General features: G+C 36.6%; 1 protein-coding gene across 1 annotated transcript in view; it reads left to right on the top strand.

Annotated features, from left to right (window-relative positions):
- TBC1D12 (TBC1 domain family member 12) overlaps positions 1-18,230 on the top strand; it is a 43,166-nt gene that overhangs the window by 8,983 nt on the left and 15,953 nt on the right. Inside the window, 2 exon segments of the mRNA XM_068139687.1 lie at positions 5,880-6,003; positions 12,909-12,965. Of these exon segments, the coding sequence (XP_067995788.1) occupies positions 5,880-6,003; positions 12,909-12,965 (181 nt within the window).

Below are 18,230 nucleotides of genomic sequence, written 5' to 3'. Positions count from 1 at the left end.
TGAGCAAATGGCTCCTGGACAATGTAATATAATTAAAATCTGAAATACTGGGGACATCCTATCCATTGGTCTAAGAAATAATTACTGTGTGCCCTCTGAACATACGTTGCAACTTTTGGAATGCTTTTAAAACTAGATTTCTACAAATGATGTACTGTATACAAACAGTTTAAAGTGGAGATCTGGACTCCTACTTTTGTGGCTCTGCAAGCTTTGTAACTGGCTAATCTCTTAATGATTCATTATTTATGCTTGGAGTTGAGTTACAGTTGTTTCTGTATGTAAATTATTGAAAAGTCTTCTTTAAAGCAGAGGAGCTAATTGTCTATAATCAAGCAGTGTTTTTCTGCTGTTATTTCCAAATTACTGCACATATGTCTTTACCTTAACAGAATGGATGACATGGGAATATGAAGAAAAACTGTTGCCTTCTTAAGCAGTTTTTGCATTTTCCACATGGTAAAAACATGCCAGTGTCAATGTAATCATTCTGTGTACTCACGGTCATTGAAGGAATAGGGAACTGCAGGGGTGTAGGGGGTCTTTAGAATTTGTGAAGACTCTTCTGAAAGTATAGTTTTAAGTATAAATGATTAATTTTAATGCTATACCAGTTGAAAAGCATCAATAATTCTTGGGACATACGTTTACCTCATTACTCATACTGCTCTCTGGATAAGTATATAGTATAGGTATATAGTTTCCTTATTGGTTTGTCTTTTGGCTAATTCAAATTTCAACAAAATTCAAAGACAAACTTACATGCCAGTGATGGAACAAGAGCAGAGAGTATGTACAAACAGAACTCTCTTCTTTATGGAGATGTAAAATCAGTTACATTGTAATACATAAATACTTTTTAATTAATTTTGTTACTTTATAACATTTTACAAATTCTGAGGTTTTATTAGTGTTGGTGGATTTTTTTTTTAATGTAATGTAGTTACTGAGAAGTGCAACTTTTAGGATTTTTAATGGAATTTTTGTAATTAGATTTTAAACAAACATAAAAGCTAAACTTCACTTCCCTTGCCCCCCCCCCCCCCCCCAACTCCCCAACTTGGTGCTCATTTGTAGCATTAATTCCATGCTGTATTCCTCCTCTAAGCCTTTGTGATCCTGGGAGGAAAAGTTATAGGGGATGGTGAGAAGGCTCTTGTTGCAAGGCTGTTTCCTCCTTGTGTGTGTCTTGCTTCCCTGGATTTAATATGAGGCAGTTGTCTTATGCAGTGTCTAATAATGTAATATATGCTTAATAAAAGGAAAATTTAATCAGCCCTCACTTCCTTTGTCAGTTCATGTGACTTTCAAACTTGTCTTCTCAGGTCTTCCTCATTATAGGTGGATACAAGGAGAAGAAATAATTGATTGAAAATGACAGTAAATAAGATTGTGTGTAAAGTTAAAGTCAGAAAAATGTTTTAACACTAAGGGGTTTTTGTTAGTTTTCTAAAAATAGCACTATTTTTAGTACACCAATATAACTTAAGAGACCATTTGTTAGAACTGTTTTATCTGTAGATAAGTAAGAAACCTTGTAAACACTTTGAACAAGGTCAAAGTTACCTTGCAAGGTGAATAAATGAGAGAATAATAGTGTAGCTTTCAGCATCAAGATTTAAACACATTATTCACTTATTGCTAATGTAACACTGAATTCTGAATTTTTCATTTGGAAAAACCTGTTTCTTTGGTGCTGTGCTTCAAGGCTTCAGATTTCACAGGGATTGCTTTCCAGAGATGCCCACAGTTGTTGGTTGTGTGTGCTTGGGTTTTTTGTGTGTGTGGACTTTTTTGTGTATGTGTGTGACTTTTTTGTTGTCTAACGTGGAGCAGCATTTAAAATTAGATTTATTTGTGTATTAGTAAACCACAGAGGGGCACACTGTGTTGCTCAGGCGTAACAGTAGTGATGATCACGTGTTTTATACTCTCTTCCAAGACCATATTCTTGTCTCGGTAGGTGATACCACTTGAATTTTGCTATTTTTCATGGAGAAACATTTTAGTGTTTTGTAGTGGCAGTCATCTGGAATGGCTCAAGTGTAAGATCTAATCATCCTCTACACTGGATTTTTTTTTACATAAGTAACTAAAAGCAGCAGAACAGGTGAAGCTTGAGTCTGAAGGTGAAGATCTAATGATTTGATGTTCTAACACCTGATAAGTAGTAGAGTGATGTTGCAGCCTTTCCTTCAATACAGAGGAGGCAAATCCGTATTGGGACACCTGTCTGCTTTGACTAACTGGTTGTCTTTGAGATTGCTATGCTTTTTAAAAATATGATTAGGAAGAAATTTTTTCCAGTGAGGGTGGTGAGATTCTGGAGCAGGTTGCCCAGGGAGGCTGTGGATGCCCTTCCACTGGAGGTGTTGAAGGCCAGGTTGGATGAGGCTTTGAGCAACCTGGTCTAGTGGGAGGTGTCCTTGTTCATGGCAGTGGGGTTTGGAACTAGATGATCTTTAAGGTCCCTTCCAACCCAAACCATTCCTTGACTGTATGACTGAAACTGCATTACTAGATTCACTGGCTAAACAAGGCAGCTTTCTAGGCAGTCACTTCACAAGTATTTTAACAATGCAGAGTAAGCAACTTTTCCACTGGGCTTTTGTAAACTAAAGCTTAATTTGATGAACTAATTTAATACTTCTCTCCCATAGGCCTTTTAACAGGAAACACTATTCAGTTCTAAAGTTTAAGCCTTTTATAAAAAGGAATTTTGAAGTTTTTTAATAGATTTTGAGATTCTGTACCAAAATGCTATTGACTTTTCAGTCCATCTCAATGGATGACTTTTCCTGGGATCAGTGAGACTCATGAATATTGTAAGCAGCAACAAATATATCAAATCTAGTACATTTCCTGCAGTTCAGTGAGTGCAACTTCTAAGCATTCACAGATGCTGTTCCTTAACAGGGCTTTTGTAATGCTTTACTGTTGTCAACAACACATCAGATGTGATGCTGTTAGCTGCCAAAACAATGTATTAGAAGTGTCCTTCCATCTTCAGCAAAGCTTCTTTGTAAACCTTCCATTCCTTTCTCTTGGATTAGAATTCCTGTGTGAGGTTTATTCTGACATGGTATCAAGTCTGACCGACTTTTTGCCTTTCCAAGTAACAGACTTGAATAAATCTTATTAAATAAAAGTGAAGTTTTCTAATTTCACTTGTACATTCACAACAAGTTAAAGAAGTCTTTGCTTCATTCAGTACACCAAAGTATATAAAAGAACCCCAACCCCTCAAGATTCATTATGGTGGTTTAATGTTATTTAAAAAAAGTCTCGTTAGAGATTAGAGAGATCATGCTTCAGTCTTTTGTACACAAATATTAATAAAAATCTTCTGTGTTTACATGTTTTTCCTTTTGAGATCTGCCAGCTTCCCGATTAATCATTGAACAGCTTTGCTTCAGTGGCACATTGATATCTATGTTAAAGACATCTATCTTTTTAGCTTCTCTAAGTGCCAGAAACCATGGAGCTGAACTGCTTGGTAATCCTGGTGGTATTCCATAGCACATGCAGAAATTCTAATAGCTGTGTCTATCCATGACGGCATGATGCATGAGCTGGTTGCCGTCTTAGGAATGGTACTCCAGAATATATTTTCCTGCATTTTGGACAGAAAAATCTGCTCTAATAAAGTTCAAATACAGTCATATTTGAATATACTATCATAGTAGTTGCAGATTTAAGGCTGTACTACAGCATTTAATGATACACTGGTCTTTAAAATACTTTGTACTTTCTTGATGGTTCCTGTTCCTTCCCTCCTGAAGACAATGTAAAGCCCTGTGAAAAGTTGTCCTGTGCTTGTGAAATGAGCCTTTATCATTTACATAAACACACTTTTTACAGTTTTTGTTTGTTTGTTCAATTTATTTTTTCGTTTATGGCTGGACCTGGTTGTTTCAGTAATGATATGCATTCCTGGGGTTGACCATGGACAGAATCTTTTAAAGATGTTAGTAGCATGGCTTGGTTTCCTCAGCCCTTTCTTGCAGGTCACCAGTTTGGTGTTCCAGGGGCTTACTTTGTTTCCATGGGTATGGACCAAGATATTGCAGGTTTCCCTGTTGGGGTGACAGAGTTGCAGGGTGCATAGGTCACCACCAGTACTTACTAGAACACTTTGTATTAATGAAGCTATTATTAATAACAACAGCTTGGATCCATTAATGGTAGGTAAAGGTTCATACTGTGCAAGTGGTTATTCCCAAGCATTCTTTCCAAGCTTACTGGGTTGGAACAACAGCCTGGGAGACCTGTACAGAAGTAGAAGAGTGTACTGATGTACCCACAGCTTTCCTGAATGCAGTAATTTCCTTTATTTTGTGTGTGTGTGTGTTTTGTTTTCCAAGTTATTCAAAGCAGTGTGTCCTGGTGGCTTCATATGGAGCATGTAGTCTTGGTGTTCTGAGTTTCTTAGTTCTCCTGGATTCCACAGGAACAGTAGTGTTGAGTTTACTGGTTCTTGGGAGATTTTCACACTTTATCAGCATCTGATTCTGCTTCTCCCCATCTCCCTGTTTTCTGGTGGCTAGATCTTCAGCTGAATACAAGTATCTGTAGAGTCCATTCAGGCAAACTTGCACAGAAGGGATTTTTGCGACAGACATTTGCTTGTTTCCCAAATAACAAAAAGCATTCTGGGAACTGAAAAGATAGTTTGTATTTGAAAGCTATGCAATGTCTTACTAACAGTTACTAATTGTAAAACTATGCTGCATGGTCAGAAAGTCTGACAGTGCTGGAATTTAAGAGAGGCTATGTTCTTTTCAGGCAGATTGTAGTTGCTGAAGCACGCTACTCTTATCTGGGCAAAGCCAAGATGAAGACTTGTTTTCTGTGCACAAATGTGAATGCATTCCATTTGTGGAGGAAATGTATTTTAAAATAAAGTAAAGGCTTTAAATAATGAATAAATATGGGGATCTGTTTCCTGAGGAAGAGTATGAAACTACAAAAGTAGCTAGCTAGCACTACACAAAGACGTCTTCCAGTAAGAGCGCTCCATATTCGGTTTGTTCAGAGGTGAACTTGTAAGATGAGAAGTAACATTGCAGACTATTTAACTTTAAACTTTTAGTCATGAGTTTCTGGAAAGTAACTTTTCAATATCAGAATAATGCACTTCTTACATTTTCAAAGTACATACTTACATACAAAGTACATATGTACTTGTACATAGCACAGCCTGTGGGAGATTGTGATCAGAGACAAGCAATATATTTGTACATCTAGGCAATGGTTGCCTACATCTTGTGATGCTTTGCTTTCTGAGAAGTGACAGAGCAATGGAGTCATCTGCCTGTTGGAGCTTTAGGTACTGGCAAAGGTTATCTGTTAAACTGAAGCTGTATGTATGTTCCCAGGTTTTCTAGTCCATGCTATGAGAGTTGAAGGTGTGAAGAGTGCAGAAAATCATAGCAGATGTAATAGGTTACCATTTCTTTTTTAAATCTGTAAGTTACATGGTAATTTTACAGCTGTTTTCAGTCTCCAAATAGCTCCTTAAGATATACTGAAACAAACTCCAAACAAAAATTTGAGAGCTAGTGCATGCTGTTAACTTACACTTAAGGAATTGTGGTATTACTAAAAGAGTTCTGATATTGCAAAAATAGCTTAGAATTCAGAGGTAAAACTGAATGTTAAGTACAAATATATTAGTATCAAATCACCTGTAGTAAAAGGTGATCCACTTCAAGGTAATTATTGTAAAGTATAAGAGAAAGCTAAGGTAGCACACCTTCCACCTGCTGAGCAGTGTAACTCTCCAGTGGTGAACCTGATTTAAAGAAACTAAGTCAACACAAATATAATTTGTTTATATGGTTGTATTAAACAAAAAGAAAACTTTCCTCTCTTTTCAGAAACTTTTTCACTAAAAGGACAAAGGAACTCAAACCTGCTGTCCAAAGCGCTCCTGGTTGGAAGTTGTTTGGAAAAGTCCCACCCAGAGAAAACCTTCCAAAAGATTCAAAAATAATTCAGCAGGTGAGTAAACTCTTAAAAAAAAAAACCTCCAAAACGCCCAACTTTTAAAGATTAGTGTATAGATACTGCAGCTTTCTGCTGTTATCTCCACTTTGTTACTATGCAACCATGGGATGACCTGGGAAGATGCTTTTGAGGCTTCATAGTTACTGCGGGAGTGTGAGTTCTATGATTATCCGGTACAGTCTTCAGTACATCGTGGTGCTTGTGAAAAGGAGCTGTATCTTCAGAAAGCATATAAGCTGTTTAGATTGAGACATCAGAACTTGTATTAATTTCCTGCAAATTTTTTATTTACTTAACATGCTACAATTTTTTTTTCCATGGCAAATTGATTAAGAAATGCTCTAGTTTGCCTTTATGAAGTTCAGCTCTGAATTACTTGTGCCTGTTTCGTGCAATAAACACACAGTCATACTTGTATACTCAGCTTTTCTTCAAACTAGGTATGTCTAGTAATTCTTGGGTATCCTAGTGTTACCAAACTGGGTTGATTTTGTTTGTTTGGGTTTTTTTGCTTGTTGGTTGGTTTTGTGCTTTTTGGTTTTTTTTGTTGTTTTGTTGGGTTTTTGGTTTGTTGTGTGGGTTTTGGGTTTGTTTGTTTGTTTTCTTTTCAACTGGCCAGTCATTCTTGCATGGAATACTTACTATCTGAACAAATTGTAACAAAGTCCTTAGAACTCTGAAACATGTAACTATTTCATTTATACTTTGAGTGAGAATAAAAGGCCTTTGGTTTCAAAATGGTACTATATGCTGAACTAGTTTTGAAGTAACTGGAGATTACAGAAAGGTAGTTCTGATTTTCTTCCCCTGATAGCAAGTTGCACTTCCATATATTTGTTTGTGTGGAGTCTGTCCTGACTTTGATAAAATAATAATACTAAAATGGCATGATCTTTAAAGATGAGTGATTGGTAGTGTATAATAAACTTTGTGTTAACTTGCAATCCTGAACTTGAAAGATTTCTTGACATAAATGTGAATGTCCCTTGTGTTGGTGAAAACAGTAACTTGAATCACTTGGGAGCTGCTTTCTCTTTGTCTCCCTAAATTCCATACAAACTGATGTGTTTGGCAGGTGCAACTGCCTATGAATGAGACAGTGTTCAGACATCTTCTAGAAAGAGCTTTGTGGTGAAGATGGCCTTTTGGGAGCAACTGAAGTGCAAAATGAGAGGTTCTTTTTGAAGGGCTTTTAAAGGGACTGGCCACACAATGAAATGCAGGGAAATTATGAGATTACAGCGAATGCTATTTATTCTAAACTAAAACGGATGCTTTTAAAAAGTTGTCAAATACCGTTTTCCTTATTTAAATGGTTTACATGCAAGTTTTCTTTAGCTTACTTGCAGATGAATGTTGTTGGCTGTGTTCTGTGAAATGACTGTGGTAAAAATCCAGATGTCTCTACCATCCTAAGAAATGGAGAATGTGCACAATGCTACCAGTCATCTGCTTCGAGTTTTCTAGTAATGAAGATGTTTGTTCTGGACACAAAGTCATAGTCTTGTTTTATTATCCTGTTGTGTCTCAGTGACTGCTTTTCTTTTAAAGTGTAGTGTTTCTATTTATTGTAACTTCTCCAAAGTGGCAGGGCAGCAAATACATTAAACCTATGTATTGTCTTTAAACATGATTGAGCTGGTTCTAGCCACTAAGTCATGCAGTTTGTGCTATAATTGTTGATAGATTAGGGTCACTATTGGATTTATATAATTTTGAGTAATGTGATAGTAATAGCTAATATTTTTAGCTTTAAATTTAGCTAAGGCATCATGAGTTAAGATATCAAAGGGGGATCCAGATTGATGGTATAGTCTGCACAGAGTTAGATGTACTTTACCTGAGAAAATTTGATTGTTAAATTGAGAGGTGACCCTAATGTCTCCATACTTAACATGTCAAATGTCTTGCCTATATGTTTAAAAATAACAGTATAGGTCCTTGTCCTTCAAAGAAAAGCCAATGGTTTATTTTTTTCAAAAATACTCAAATTTGCTAGGATGGCCATGGACTAGAATGAATAAAGACATACTTGGTTATTGAAGATCAGTGGAAAACAGTATCTTCACTTTGGCTGACTGACATCCATAGGCTAAACTGCTCACTATGCAGGAGATGAGTGAAAAGAATATAGGCAAGAATGCAGTTATGAGGACTTGAAGTTGATAGATGACTAGAGCTTAGTATGTTCTCTTCACAAGTAATTCTGTGAACCTGGAAGAATACTTCATATCCTACATGGAATGTCTCTACAAACCTCCACATTGACTTTTTATATTGAAGTCAAGGTATCAGGTGTGATCTGAAACACTAATCTCCCACTTTCCCCTATTATTTTTTTTTTAGCTATCTGTGGCCAGAGCAATGGCTACTCACTGTTCATGAGCTGTTGTAAAGTGAGCTTCTAGGTGTAAGACTGCAGGTAGAACAGGCACTTTCCTCAGCAGCTATGGACATTCTGCATGGTTGAACACAAAATTCTGTGGCTTTGCTGATGCCATTGGTGAGGGATGATGCAAATAAACCCTGGGTTAAGGAAAAACTCAGTACTGAATCGGCATCCTTCAGATGAAAAATGAGATCTTAACTCATAACAGAAAAGCCTTTGTCATGAATGGGGTAAAGGTAATACTTATGTCAAAGGTTGTGGCAATATTGTAAAGCTTAAAGGACTTCCCTGTTAGTAAAACAAGAAAACTGTTTGCATCATTGTAGATTTATAGTGAAAGAGACAGTAGAGCTCACATGCCCCATTTCCATCCTGGTGATGGAAGCTTCCTTTATTCTCTTTCTTTTGCTAAGGATGATGGAGTAAATAGATAATTACATTTAAATGAATGCATGTGTCTTCCAAGCACTGTCTATCAACTAGACATTGCTGTATATGCCTCTGCAGAGAAGTCAGGCAGTGATCCTAATATCTTGAATAACTTCCAAGAAGATCTGGAAACTTAATTTGGGATACTGTTTCAGACATTTTTCAGGCAGTAGTGCTAGCTAGCTCTGCCATCAGAGACCATCTAATGAATATTACTGTGAATAATTTCTTTGCAAGTTTCTTAGCATAGGTAGAAGATGATAAATATTTTAATTGAAAACCAGCCTGTGGGGCTTGCATGGCTGGGGAGATGGCAGAGTCCCCTGCAGCTGTGCTGCCATCAGCATGCTCTGGGCGAGATGCTCTAGCTCAAACTGGGTCAGAGGTTGAAAGTTCTTGGCAGCTGCATCTTTCCTCACAGCTGCTGGCATGCTTGACTCTCCTTGGATTTAGAGCTGCCTAAGCAGGATGTGATTGAGGCCAACTCTTTTGCTGGACATCTCCCTCCTCTGGGCTTCCTTCCTTCGCTGTTTTTTAAAAAGAGAAAATAGTAACTCCTTAGGACTGCAAATGTCAAATGTATTTGATGGTTTTAGGAAGTGTGCCTTTCTTTTTTTCACGAACTACAGCTAATAAAACTGGCTATTATAAGAAGTATGTGGTCATTAATAATTGGTTTGGTGAATTCTTTTCATTCTATACAGAAATCTGCTTTAAATTAGACTGCTGAAATACTTTAATACAGAAGCATTTAAGGCAGAAACTGCCTTGTGGGCTGATGTGCAACGTTTTGGTGCGTTGACTAAAGTGCAAGTTCTGTTTAAAAATGCAAGCTCAATTTAATTTTTTTGTGCTTATGGTTCAAGAAAAGAGCTTTTAATCTGTAATCAAAATGGTTCTGAGTACCAACCCATTTAAGTTTAGCTCTTGCTTTTTATTAAAGTAGTATTGAATATTTTATTAATTTTGTTTAAAGCAGCATGGTGATTTATTTTTTCTAATATGCCCAAATTAAAGTAAACCCAAAATATGTAAAAACACATCACAATATAAAGTAAAGTAATACATACACAAATTCTCTTTGTTAGGAGCTTTAACAAAGTACCATCCATGACAGACTTAAGAGAATGAGGGAAAAAAAATAAGGTCTTTTCTATTTAAGCCTGACATCCCATGAAAAGCTTGCAGTGATTTAGAAATGATTCTGAAGTGAACTAGAGCCGTCTTTTCCAAAAGCCGTCACCTTGAGTACAAAATGGAAGGTGTGTAGTTTAGGTAGTCCATTAAATACTAACTGCTTTTGATGACTGGGTCGCTGTCCTACAACTAACCTCTGAAAGTATTATTTTTGGGTGGCTCTGAAATCTTAAAAGCAAACAAACAAAAAAAGTCAAATGCTGTACTTGAGTACTAAACCCTTGCATATTTTTCTGATGTTGTTATCTCCAGTCTGAAGTCTAATGGAGAAATTGCATTCACTGACTCAACAGTGGTCTCCCAGGGCAAGAGTTGGAGGTTTTTCTGTGGAGGAACAGATGCATTTTTAGTCTCTTTTTATATGACTCAGACCTTCTAACTTGCAATATTAACTCTTCCCTCCAATTTTTGTTTAGTTTAACAATGCATAAAGCTCCTAATTCTTAAGAATTATGTATGCCATGTTTGTCAGCAAATCTGAAGGATCCCAATATCTGAAAGAAGTAATGTTAGATGTTTTTTCAGAGGATTATGTTTTAAGCAGATAATTACCTAGATAGAGATTGTGTTTACTCTTCTTGCCTTACTACTGGACAGAAGAGAAAGGCAAGATTTCTCCCTGTTTAGCAGACAGGTAGAAGTATATCGGTAACAAACAGCCTGGAAATCAGGACAAGCAATGGGAGTTGGTTTTGCAAAGAACATGTAACACCTGAATTACAATTTATCTGCTAGCAGCAGTGAGAAGGCGGTGGTGGCTTGCTTTGTAGACACTATAGTGGTTAGATTTTCAAGAAATGTCCACCATCTATCCAGAGTCACACATGTAGTCAATAAGATGCTATGCTAGAGGTTAAACAAAGATGTTTCCCAGTGTTTTAAACTTTCATTGTGATAAAATGGTATTGAAATTGGTAGGACCTCACTGAGACCAGTGCCAGTACTAGGTTTACCCATCTGCTTTGATGTGGAAAACTTGTCAAGGGGAACTCTGTCAGTGCTATGTTGTGGCACAAATGCCTTGAAGACAAGGGAGTCCTCTACTGTGAGCATGAGCTTAAGGTTTTGAGAATACTGCAGAGATGTTGACTCTGCTAAAATGAGTCCTTCTGATTTGCTATTTAAAAAACAAAGTCTTTGAGGTCATCTATGAAGAGTGCTGAGGCAAACTTTCTCTTCCTAGAGCTTGAAAAAGAAGGCATGAGTGTTCTATGTATTTTCATTTTATCTCTGCAAGTTGCTGAGTTTTGGGAAAGCAAAGGGTATAAAAACAATTTTAGGTAATAAAAATGACAGCACATATTTTACTTTGTTGGCATAATAATAATTATTAGTAATGTCTTCTGGATCCTCCTTTTGATGGGATGCCTGTCTATCTATTGGACATTTTGAATTTCTTTAGCAAAAGATGATACAGATAAAAATAGTTGTTTTTTTTTATAATTCTCTTAAAAAGTGAGCTTTGCACGTTAAGCAGGTTTATGCTGCCAAGTTTGAGATGCTATGATAAAATCATTATCTAGGCAGTCTGTATCAAATTCTAAAAGGATAGGGTTTAGGAAAAATATTTAAATGTTAAAGGTTCTGTCCTTCATGGACTTTTTTAAAGTGTTGGGCTTTTTAATATAAACCATATCCTTCTGAGGCTAGGTACTTCAGTGCTGAAAAGGAAAAAATAGTATGGCAAGGGAGAAGGAAGACCTTAACATTATTTTAATTAGACTGAGTTATGTGTGGTACAAGAGCACTGCAAATATATTCAGAAATAATGTTGAAGGCATAAGAAGCTTGTTTTCCCTCTTCCAGGTGCTACAGCATGCTTGAAAGCATGTGTCTTCCCCCTACTGTATGCTGTCTTTAAGCTTGGCTTTTCCATTAGAAAACTAGCTTTGTATTTTGAAAGGAAACCTGCAGAGCTGCAGTTGCACAGGGTATCCTCTAGCTGGGCATGGCTCTCCCTGACTGCTTTGCTGCAGTTGTTTCAGATTGCTGTTTTGAGTCTTTCTCTTAAGTGACTGTTTCTCAAAGCCTTGATGTATCTTAGTTCTGATCAGCTCCCCAGGGAGGTTGAGATGTAGCCCACTTCTAAGCTTTCAATTTAGAAATACTAATTATAATGTGGCTGACAAGAAGGTGAGGGACTTAAAGGCCCACTCTAAGTCACTGTACTATTTAATGACGTTTTCTACCCTCTCACATTGACTAGAAAAACTCAAAATTTGAATGTGAAGGTTCTGTTCAGAAGTTACTCTAGTATTTAGTTTCTTGTCGAGTGCTTATCCAAGTCCAGTTAAGTTTCTTTTCCCTTTCTCCACAATGCCAAGTACTATTATTGAACATTCATTTTAAGCTTTAACTAGCTTATAGGTAAAGATGCCATTTGGTGTGAGATGCAATCTAAATTGAACTTATAAGCAGGGCAAATAGTTTCAGTTTTCATGTATCAGCTAAAAAACAGTTTTTTGTTCTTTTCTTTATAACAGTGTATCTTCCAAGGCTGGTGGTTAAGTGTTACTCCTATGGGTGATGTGGACTAGGGAGGGACAGTATATCAGAGAACGTTTGGGTATTTTTTTGTCATGCACCTAATAAGTGCTGTGAAAAGAGATTCTCCCTTTGGGAGATTGCAGAAAATATAAAACCTCAATTAAACCAGGAAAGTAGTCCAGTAGATGCTCATACACATCATGCCACAAGTGGAAGTCTTGGTGTACGTTTTTGTGTTTTGAAGGCTGGATAAGAAGGATGAACAGACACATCTATGTTTCTTCAAACACAGACTATAAATACATGTGAATTTAAATTTTGGCTTGCATGTTTCTTTATTGTAATGGTCTTTACCTTCATTTATTCACTAAGGTTTTGCTTCTGTTTTTCTCATTAGGATGACAGTTCTGGCAGTCTTGCATCAATATCTGCTCTCAGTCTATTAAACACAGGGGTATGACATTTAATATATATATATATTTTAGTTGTATTCAATACTATGCATGGGACTATGTAGCACTCATCAAAATAGAACAAACATCACATTTTCACAGCAGCATGAATATTTAATGGCACTAACCATCAACTCATTAGATACCATTAGTAAAATAAACAAACTTAACACGTGAATCTCACTAACAACTTCAAATGATAGAGTATTATTATTGCCTATATTGCATGTTCTTAAATAAGAAATAGGTAATGCTAGACCTTGAGAGTAATTTACAATTACATGTTTGCTGTGCCTCCTTGCTTAATGGTAAAAGTTCTTAAAAGGTTTAATTCATAACATTTTTTTTAACATCTTATATTAGCTTTTACATTCTTATCCTAGAATCTTTATTTCCCTGCCCCTAAGTCACACAAGCTTCTTATAGTGACACTTCAGAACTCCAGATGCTTTTCATAACTATTTCCAGTTTGGAATTGGAAACCTAGAAACATGTAGCTGTTGAAACTTTTGTTATGCCTTCTGTTTGCTGTGATCACTATCCTTCTGAAATTGGTCCAATGCAATGTGTTAAAAATCTGGTTGAGGAGAAAAATAAAGTAAATGAACAACTGAAGATGCATGGCATTACTTTGGAAGGTTGGTCTAGAAACTATTCAGTGTCTGGTTGTTTTTCATACAATATGAAGAGTGCTACCTTTCCCTACTTTGATAAAGTTTCTTCCTATGTTGCCTCTAGGTTAGGAAAAAATTTACTGTTCTGTCTGTCCTAATAGCATCTGGCATTCTTAGTTCTGGGAAAGTGTCTAGCTTATGACTCACAGAATTTTTCAGTGACATCTACTCTTGCAGTAAGCACTTCTTTACTTACAATCACCTTCTAACCATTGCCAACTCAGCAATTTTAATATTTAACCTGAGGACATGTGCACATGATGACATAGGAGAGAATCCTTATGCATTACCAGAAATTCTTCATATATAAATTCTCTAATAGTTTTATTAAATTATAGTAAATGGACACCTTCCTAAGCTATTCTGTTAATGCTTCAGTTCTGGGGGATCAGCCCATCTTGAAATGAAGGGAAATAATTTTGTTCTGTATTTTTAGTGAGCTAGAAAATAATCGTATGGATGGTTTTAGAGGCCATCTGCTCCAGAGTGTAGACGGAAGAGAGGTTTAAAACCACTTGCAGAATATATGACAATCCTAATTGCTGCTTTAACAAATGTCATGACTGATTGAATAAAACCTTTTTCAGTATCAGGATTAGAATATTGGGAGACTAAAACATGTTAAGAGAAAGTGTTCGTATGCAGAGTGCATGCTTTGTTTAGTTGGGAGTATTAATATGCCTTGCCATCTACTTTAAACAGAGACAATCTTTAAGATAATGAAAGTTAATTCAGTGTTGCTTATGAGGACACACTCTCCTCTAGCACATGTAAAACATAATAGCATCTGTGGTGCTTAATCTGTATAATTGGCACATTCAGGAGTGTGAGGACTTTCATAGCAGTCCAAAACATTCATTGTTTATTTTCAGTTTTGTTGTTGGATCTTGTATAGATCCAAACTTAGCCTGGAAAGATGCATGTTAAATTTCACAGTCAATATTTATTCCTTTAAAGCTCTGTGGGCTCTCTGGGCAATGTAGATGCAAGTTTATATTCGAAAACCGAATCATCATGTGCATGCCTAGTAAAATAATTTGTCCACACAAGCATATCCTGCTTAATGTCAGCTAATGCTTTTGGAATGCTGTAGTGCAGCTGGCTTTCCTTTCTGTAAGGTAGTTTGCTTGGATGCTGCAAGGAGCAGATATGGGCAGTAATGGCCATGAGACACAGTGCAGTTCAGTAGTGTTGAGAGATACCTAAAATAGTTCTGAATGGTCTAGCTGTCCTCTATGGTTCTTCTGAGGAAGGATGAAAGAATCTCCAGTTCTGTATGTTCTCCGTGTAGATATCAAAAGAGTATAGGCAATAAAGACCTCTGCAGGTTTGTTACTTTCTTTTGTTTTAAACACGGGTTGTAGTGGGGAGTTTTGGGTTTTTTTTTAAGCTACAGTTTGAGGTATCTTTATCTTCTTAAGCACAAAAGCAGTTAATAAATAAAAAGACTTTATTTGCAGCCCCATTTACGTGTCACCTGTCTGTACATTAATAGGCTTATCTTTACTCCAGTAGGTCTAAATACCAGAAATACAAGTCCCTCCATGTACTGAAGTGCTCTTAAATATATTGTCACAGTGGTTTTAAGGAAAAAACATATTTTTGGCCTGTTAACAGGCTAATTATTTGCAATAGATGAGAGGATGCAGTTCCAGCCTTAATGAGGAGAAAACTGTTCTTATTTTCTATTAAAGCTGAGATTTGTTTTTCTTTATTTTGGGGTTATGAAAGGTTCTATAACTTACAATTAACACCAGGTATGCTGTAATAAAGCTAGTGAAACATATTATGTGACACCTCCAAAAGTGGTTTGTTTTTGGTTATTTTTTTTTTATAATCAGGCCTTACATAGTCTTGAATCTTGGGTAGCAGCTGTTCTATCCTCTGGTATATGCCCTGCATGTTAAACATTTAACAAGACATTTGAATTTAAATGATGTTTTTCCTTTGTTACAGAAGAGTATTAGCTCACATCTTTTGAAGTGAAATTCTGTCAGGTCAAGCTTTTATCCCATGGCAAAAATTTTAGATTCTGCATCAAATATGTAGTTAAGGTATTTGATTCTTTACATCTACAAAGTATTCTAGCAGGGAGAAAAAGAGGATATATTGATTGGACAAACTACTGAGTTCCATGCATGTCTGATGGTTCTGGGATCTAATCTTCAAATAAATTTCCTAGAGTGCAGGCTTCTTGAGGAAGAAGCATCTTCCATTGGGATGTTCTGTTACTTTGGAATATGTTTTATCTTGGAGAATATGCAGCCATCGACCATGTGTGCCTGGAGCTATTTTGCTCACTGATTTGACTTCTCCTAGTAATGCTACAGATTTCTCTCTCTGCTCATGTATACTTTTCTTGCAAAACCCAGTTGTCCATGAAGTGTGCTTACTTTCAGAAGCCCAGTTAGATGATGTCCTTTGCAGAAATCGCTGTTGAAGGGTATTTATTTGGATTTTTTTACTTTCCCTGTCACTTTAGAAATAGTTTATCAGTTCTTAGCTTGTGTAATACCCAGAAGCTCCAGAACCATTCACAGGTATTAGTTCTAATAAAAAGGTGAGAGTGGCTTAATTTCTAATGTTCATAGTGCAGTGCTTTTAAAGAAGTTGCTAAAAAATTAGCTATGTAGGATTATTGAAAAGGTTGGTGATGCTTAAGTTTCCGCATCTCTGATGCCGAAATGAACTTGATTTTGTGGCTCCTGTTACAGAGTACTGGAAAATGTGAAAGTAAATCAGAACTTGTACCAAGAATGAGAGATGGTTCTGCTGCTGTACTGCAGCCTGGATGCTGACCTCTGGATGCTATTTTAGGATACATTCTGAACTTAAGAATGTACTGGGATATCCTGAGGTATAAGGCATGAGTGCATGTAATGTCTCTGGGGTTAGATGAAATCATTTTAGGCTTAAAAACATGTATATTCATTCATACAGTGAATGTTGGTTTTCTGATTCTTCTTGTGCTTGTGTGAATTACAGCAGAGTTTGATCAATCCTGTGTGTCCATTTATTCAAGATACTTGTTTGAATGTGCCCAATTATATTGGATTCTTACTATTTTCAATCAAAAATTGGGATTTACCCTTCAGGAGACAAATAAGTTCTTGTAAATTTGTATAACCAAAGACTTAGCCAGAGACTTAGAAATATTTAGAACCAAGTTGTATTTAAGAATGGTTGGCTAGAAACTTTTAAATTTACAAAGATTTTTAAATAATTAGGTTTTTAGTGTGTTTGTATGTAAAAATCACAACAGCAAATAGTTCCTCGCTCTTTTTCTTTACATGGTGCATGATGAGGCTTTTTTTGAAGACAGAAAAGCAACAGAGCTTCTTTTCTGACTGAAACAGTAAACTGGTTACTATAGATTTGTGTTTGTCTTTCCAGAACACTAACAAAATGAATTTGGTACACTGCCATGGGCCAGAGTATGATACAGTGGTTAAAGGGTAGACAGGTGAAGATTTGGCGGAGGGAAAGGTTGGGGCGGAAACCACTTCAAAAGATGCTAAGAATGTTTCAAACACATTCTTTGGTTTATTTTGTGGAGGTGCAATCCTCAGGATCTGAAAGTGTATAGTGGCATGTAATGCATGTGGCCTTACCAGTACAGACACAGCTGATTTCCTCTGGTCTCTGAAGCTGGTTAGTACTTTCATGAGAAACCACTTGGAAATACTCTGCCTGGTAAGAGTGAAGTCTTCATCCTTGGTGAAATTAAAAATCTGGCTGAACCTGTGCAACCTGCTGTAGTCGGCCTTGCTTTGATCTCCAGAGGTCCTTTCCAACCTTAGTTACTCTGTGATACCTTTCTCTTGAGATGAGATCCGTGTGACATCACTGAGGTTATACTTTCCAGATCATTTAATGGCATTATGCCTGATGTGGACAATAGAAATCTTGTTAGCAATTATTAAAATGGGTAGGGTAAGGAGATTGAGCTGAAAGCTTTAAGACACTTAAGTGTTGAGCGGACACTGTGTACCCTCTCTGGAAATCTGAGGCTGCATTGTCACATTTGTAAGAGGTCTCTTCCCATTTTGACTTCAGCTGTGTACTGAACTTTATATAATAGCTTTAAAGTTGTCAGCTCTGTTTCTGTAAAGCTGTCAGTGAACACTAAACACGTAAAACCCTCTTTCTGCCTGGGAGACCCAATGTGTACCAGAAGCTGTGTACCAGGTCTGAGATTCATTTGTGAGCACTTCTTCGAGAAGACTTATATTTGATTGGGAGGATATATGACATAATCAGTAATTGATTTTTTTCTTTTTTAAATTTTTGGTGACTTAAGATATTTTATTTAGTCTGAGACTGAATTTACTTGCTTACTAAAGCAACAGATGTGCAAGAACAAACTAGATTAAAAAAGAAAAAATGCTTGGACAAGTTAGAGCTCATTTGGCTCTGTGACCTCACTAGAGCTGTGTGGTCTGTGAAAGTACATTAGTAGGGTACCTTCAATGTCTTCTCTTAAAGATTATATTTCAGCTCTTATTGTTCTATGTAAGAATTCCAGCATGTGGGAGGCTTGCAGTGAAACATGCCTTATGGAGAGCATGAATCCACAAGCTAACCTGGTTTGTG

This window comes from Melanerpes formicivorus, unplaced genomic scaffold (assembly GCF_026170545.1).
Source record: "Melanerpes formicivorus ecotype bairdi unplaced genomic scaffold, bMelFor1.0.p_v2 SCAF_6, whole genome shotgun sequence".
Taxonomy (NCBI): Eukaryota; Metazoa; Chordata; class Aves; order Piciformes; family Picidae; genus Melanerpes; species Melanerpes formicivorus.
The sequence above is the reverse complement of the archived record's forward strand: the minus strand, read 5'-3'. Positions and strand labels throughout refer to the sequence as shown.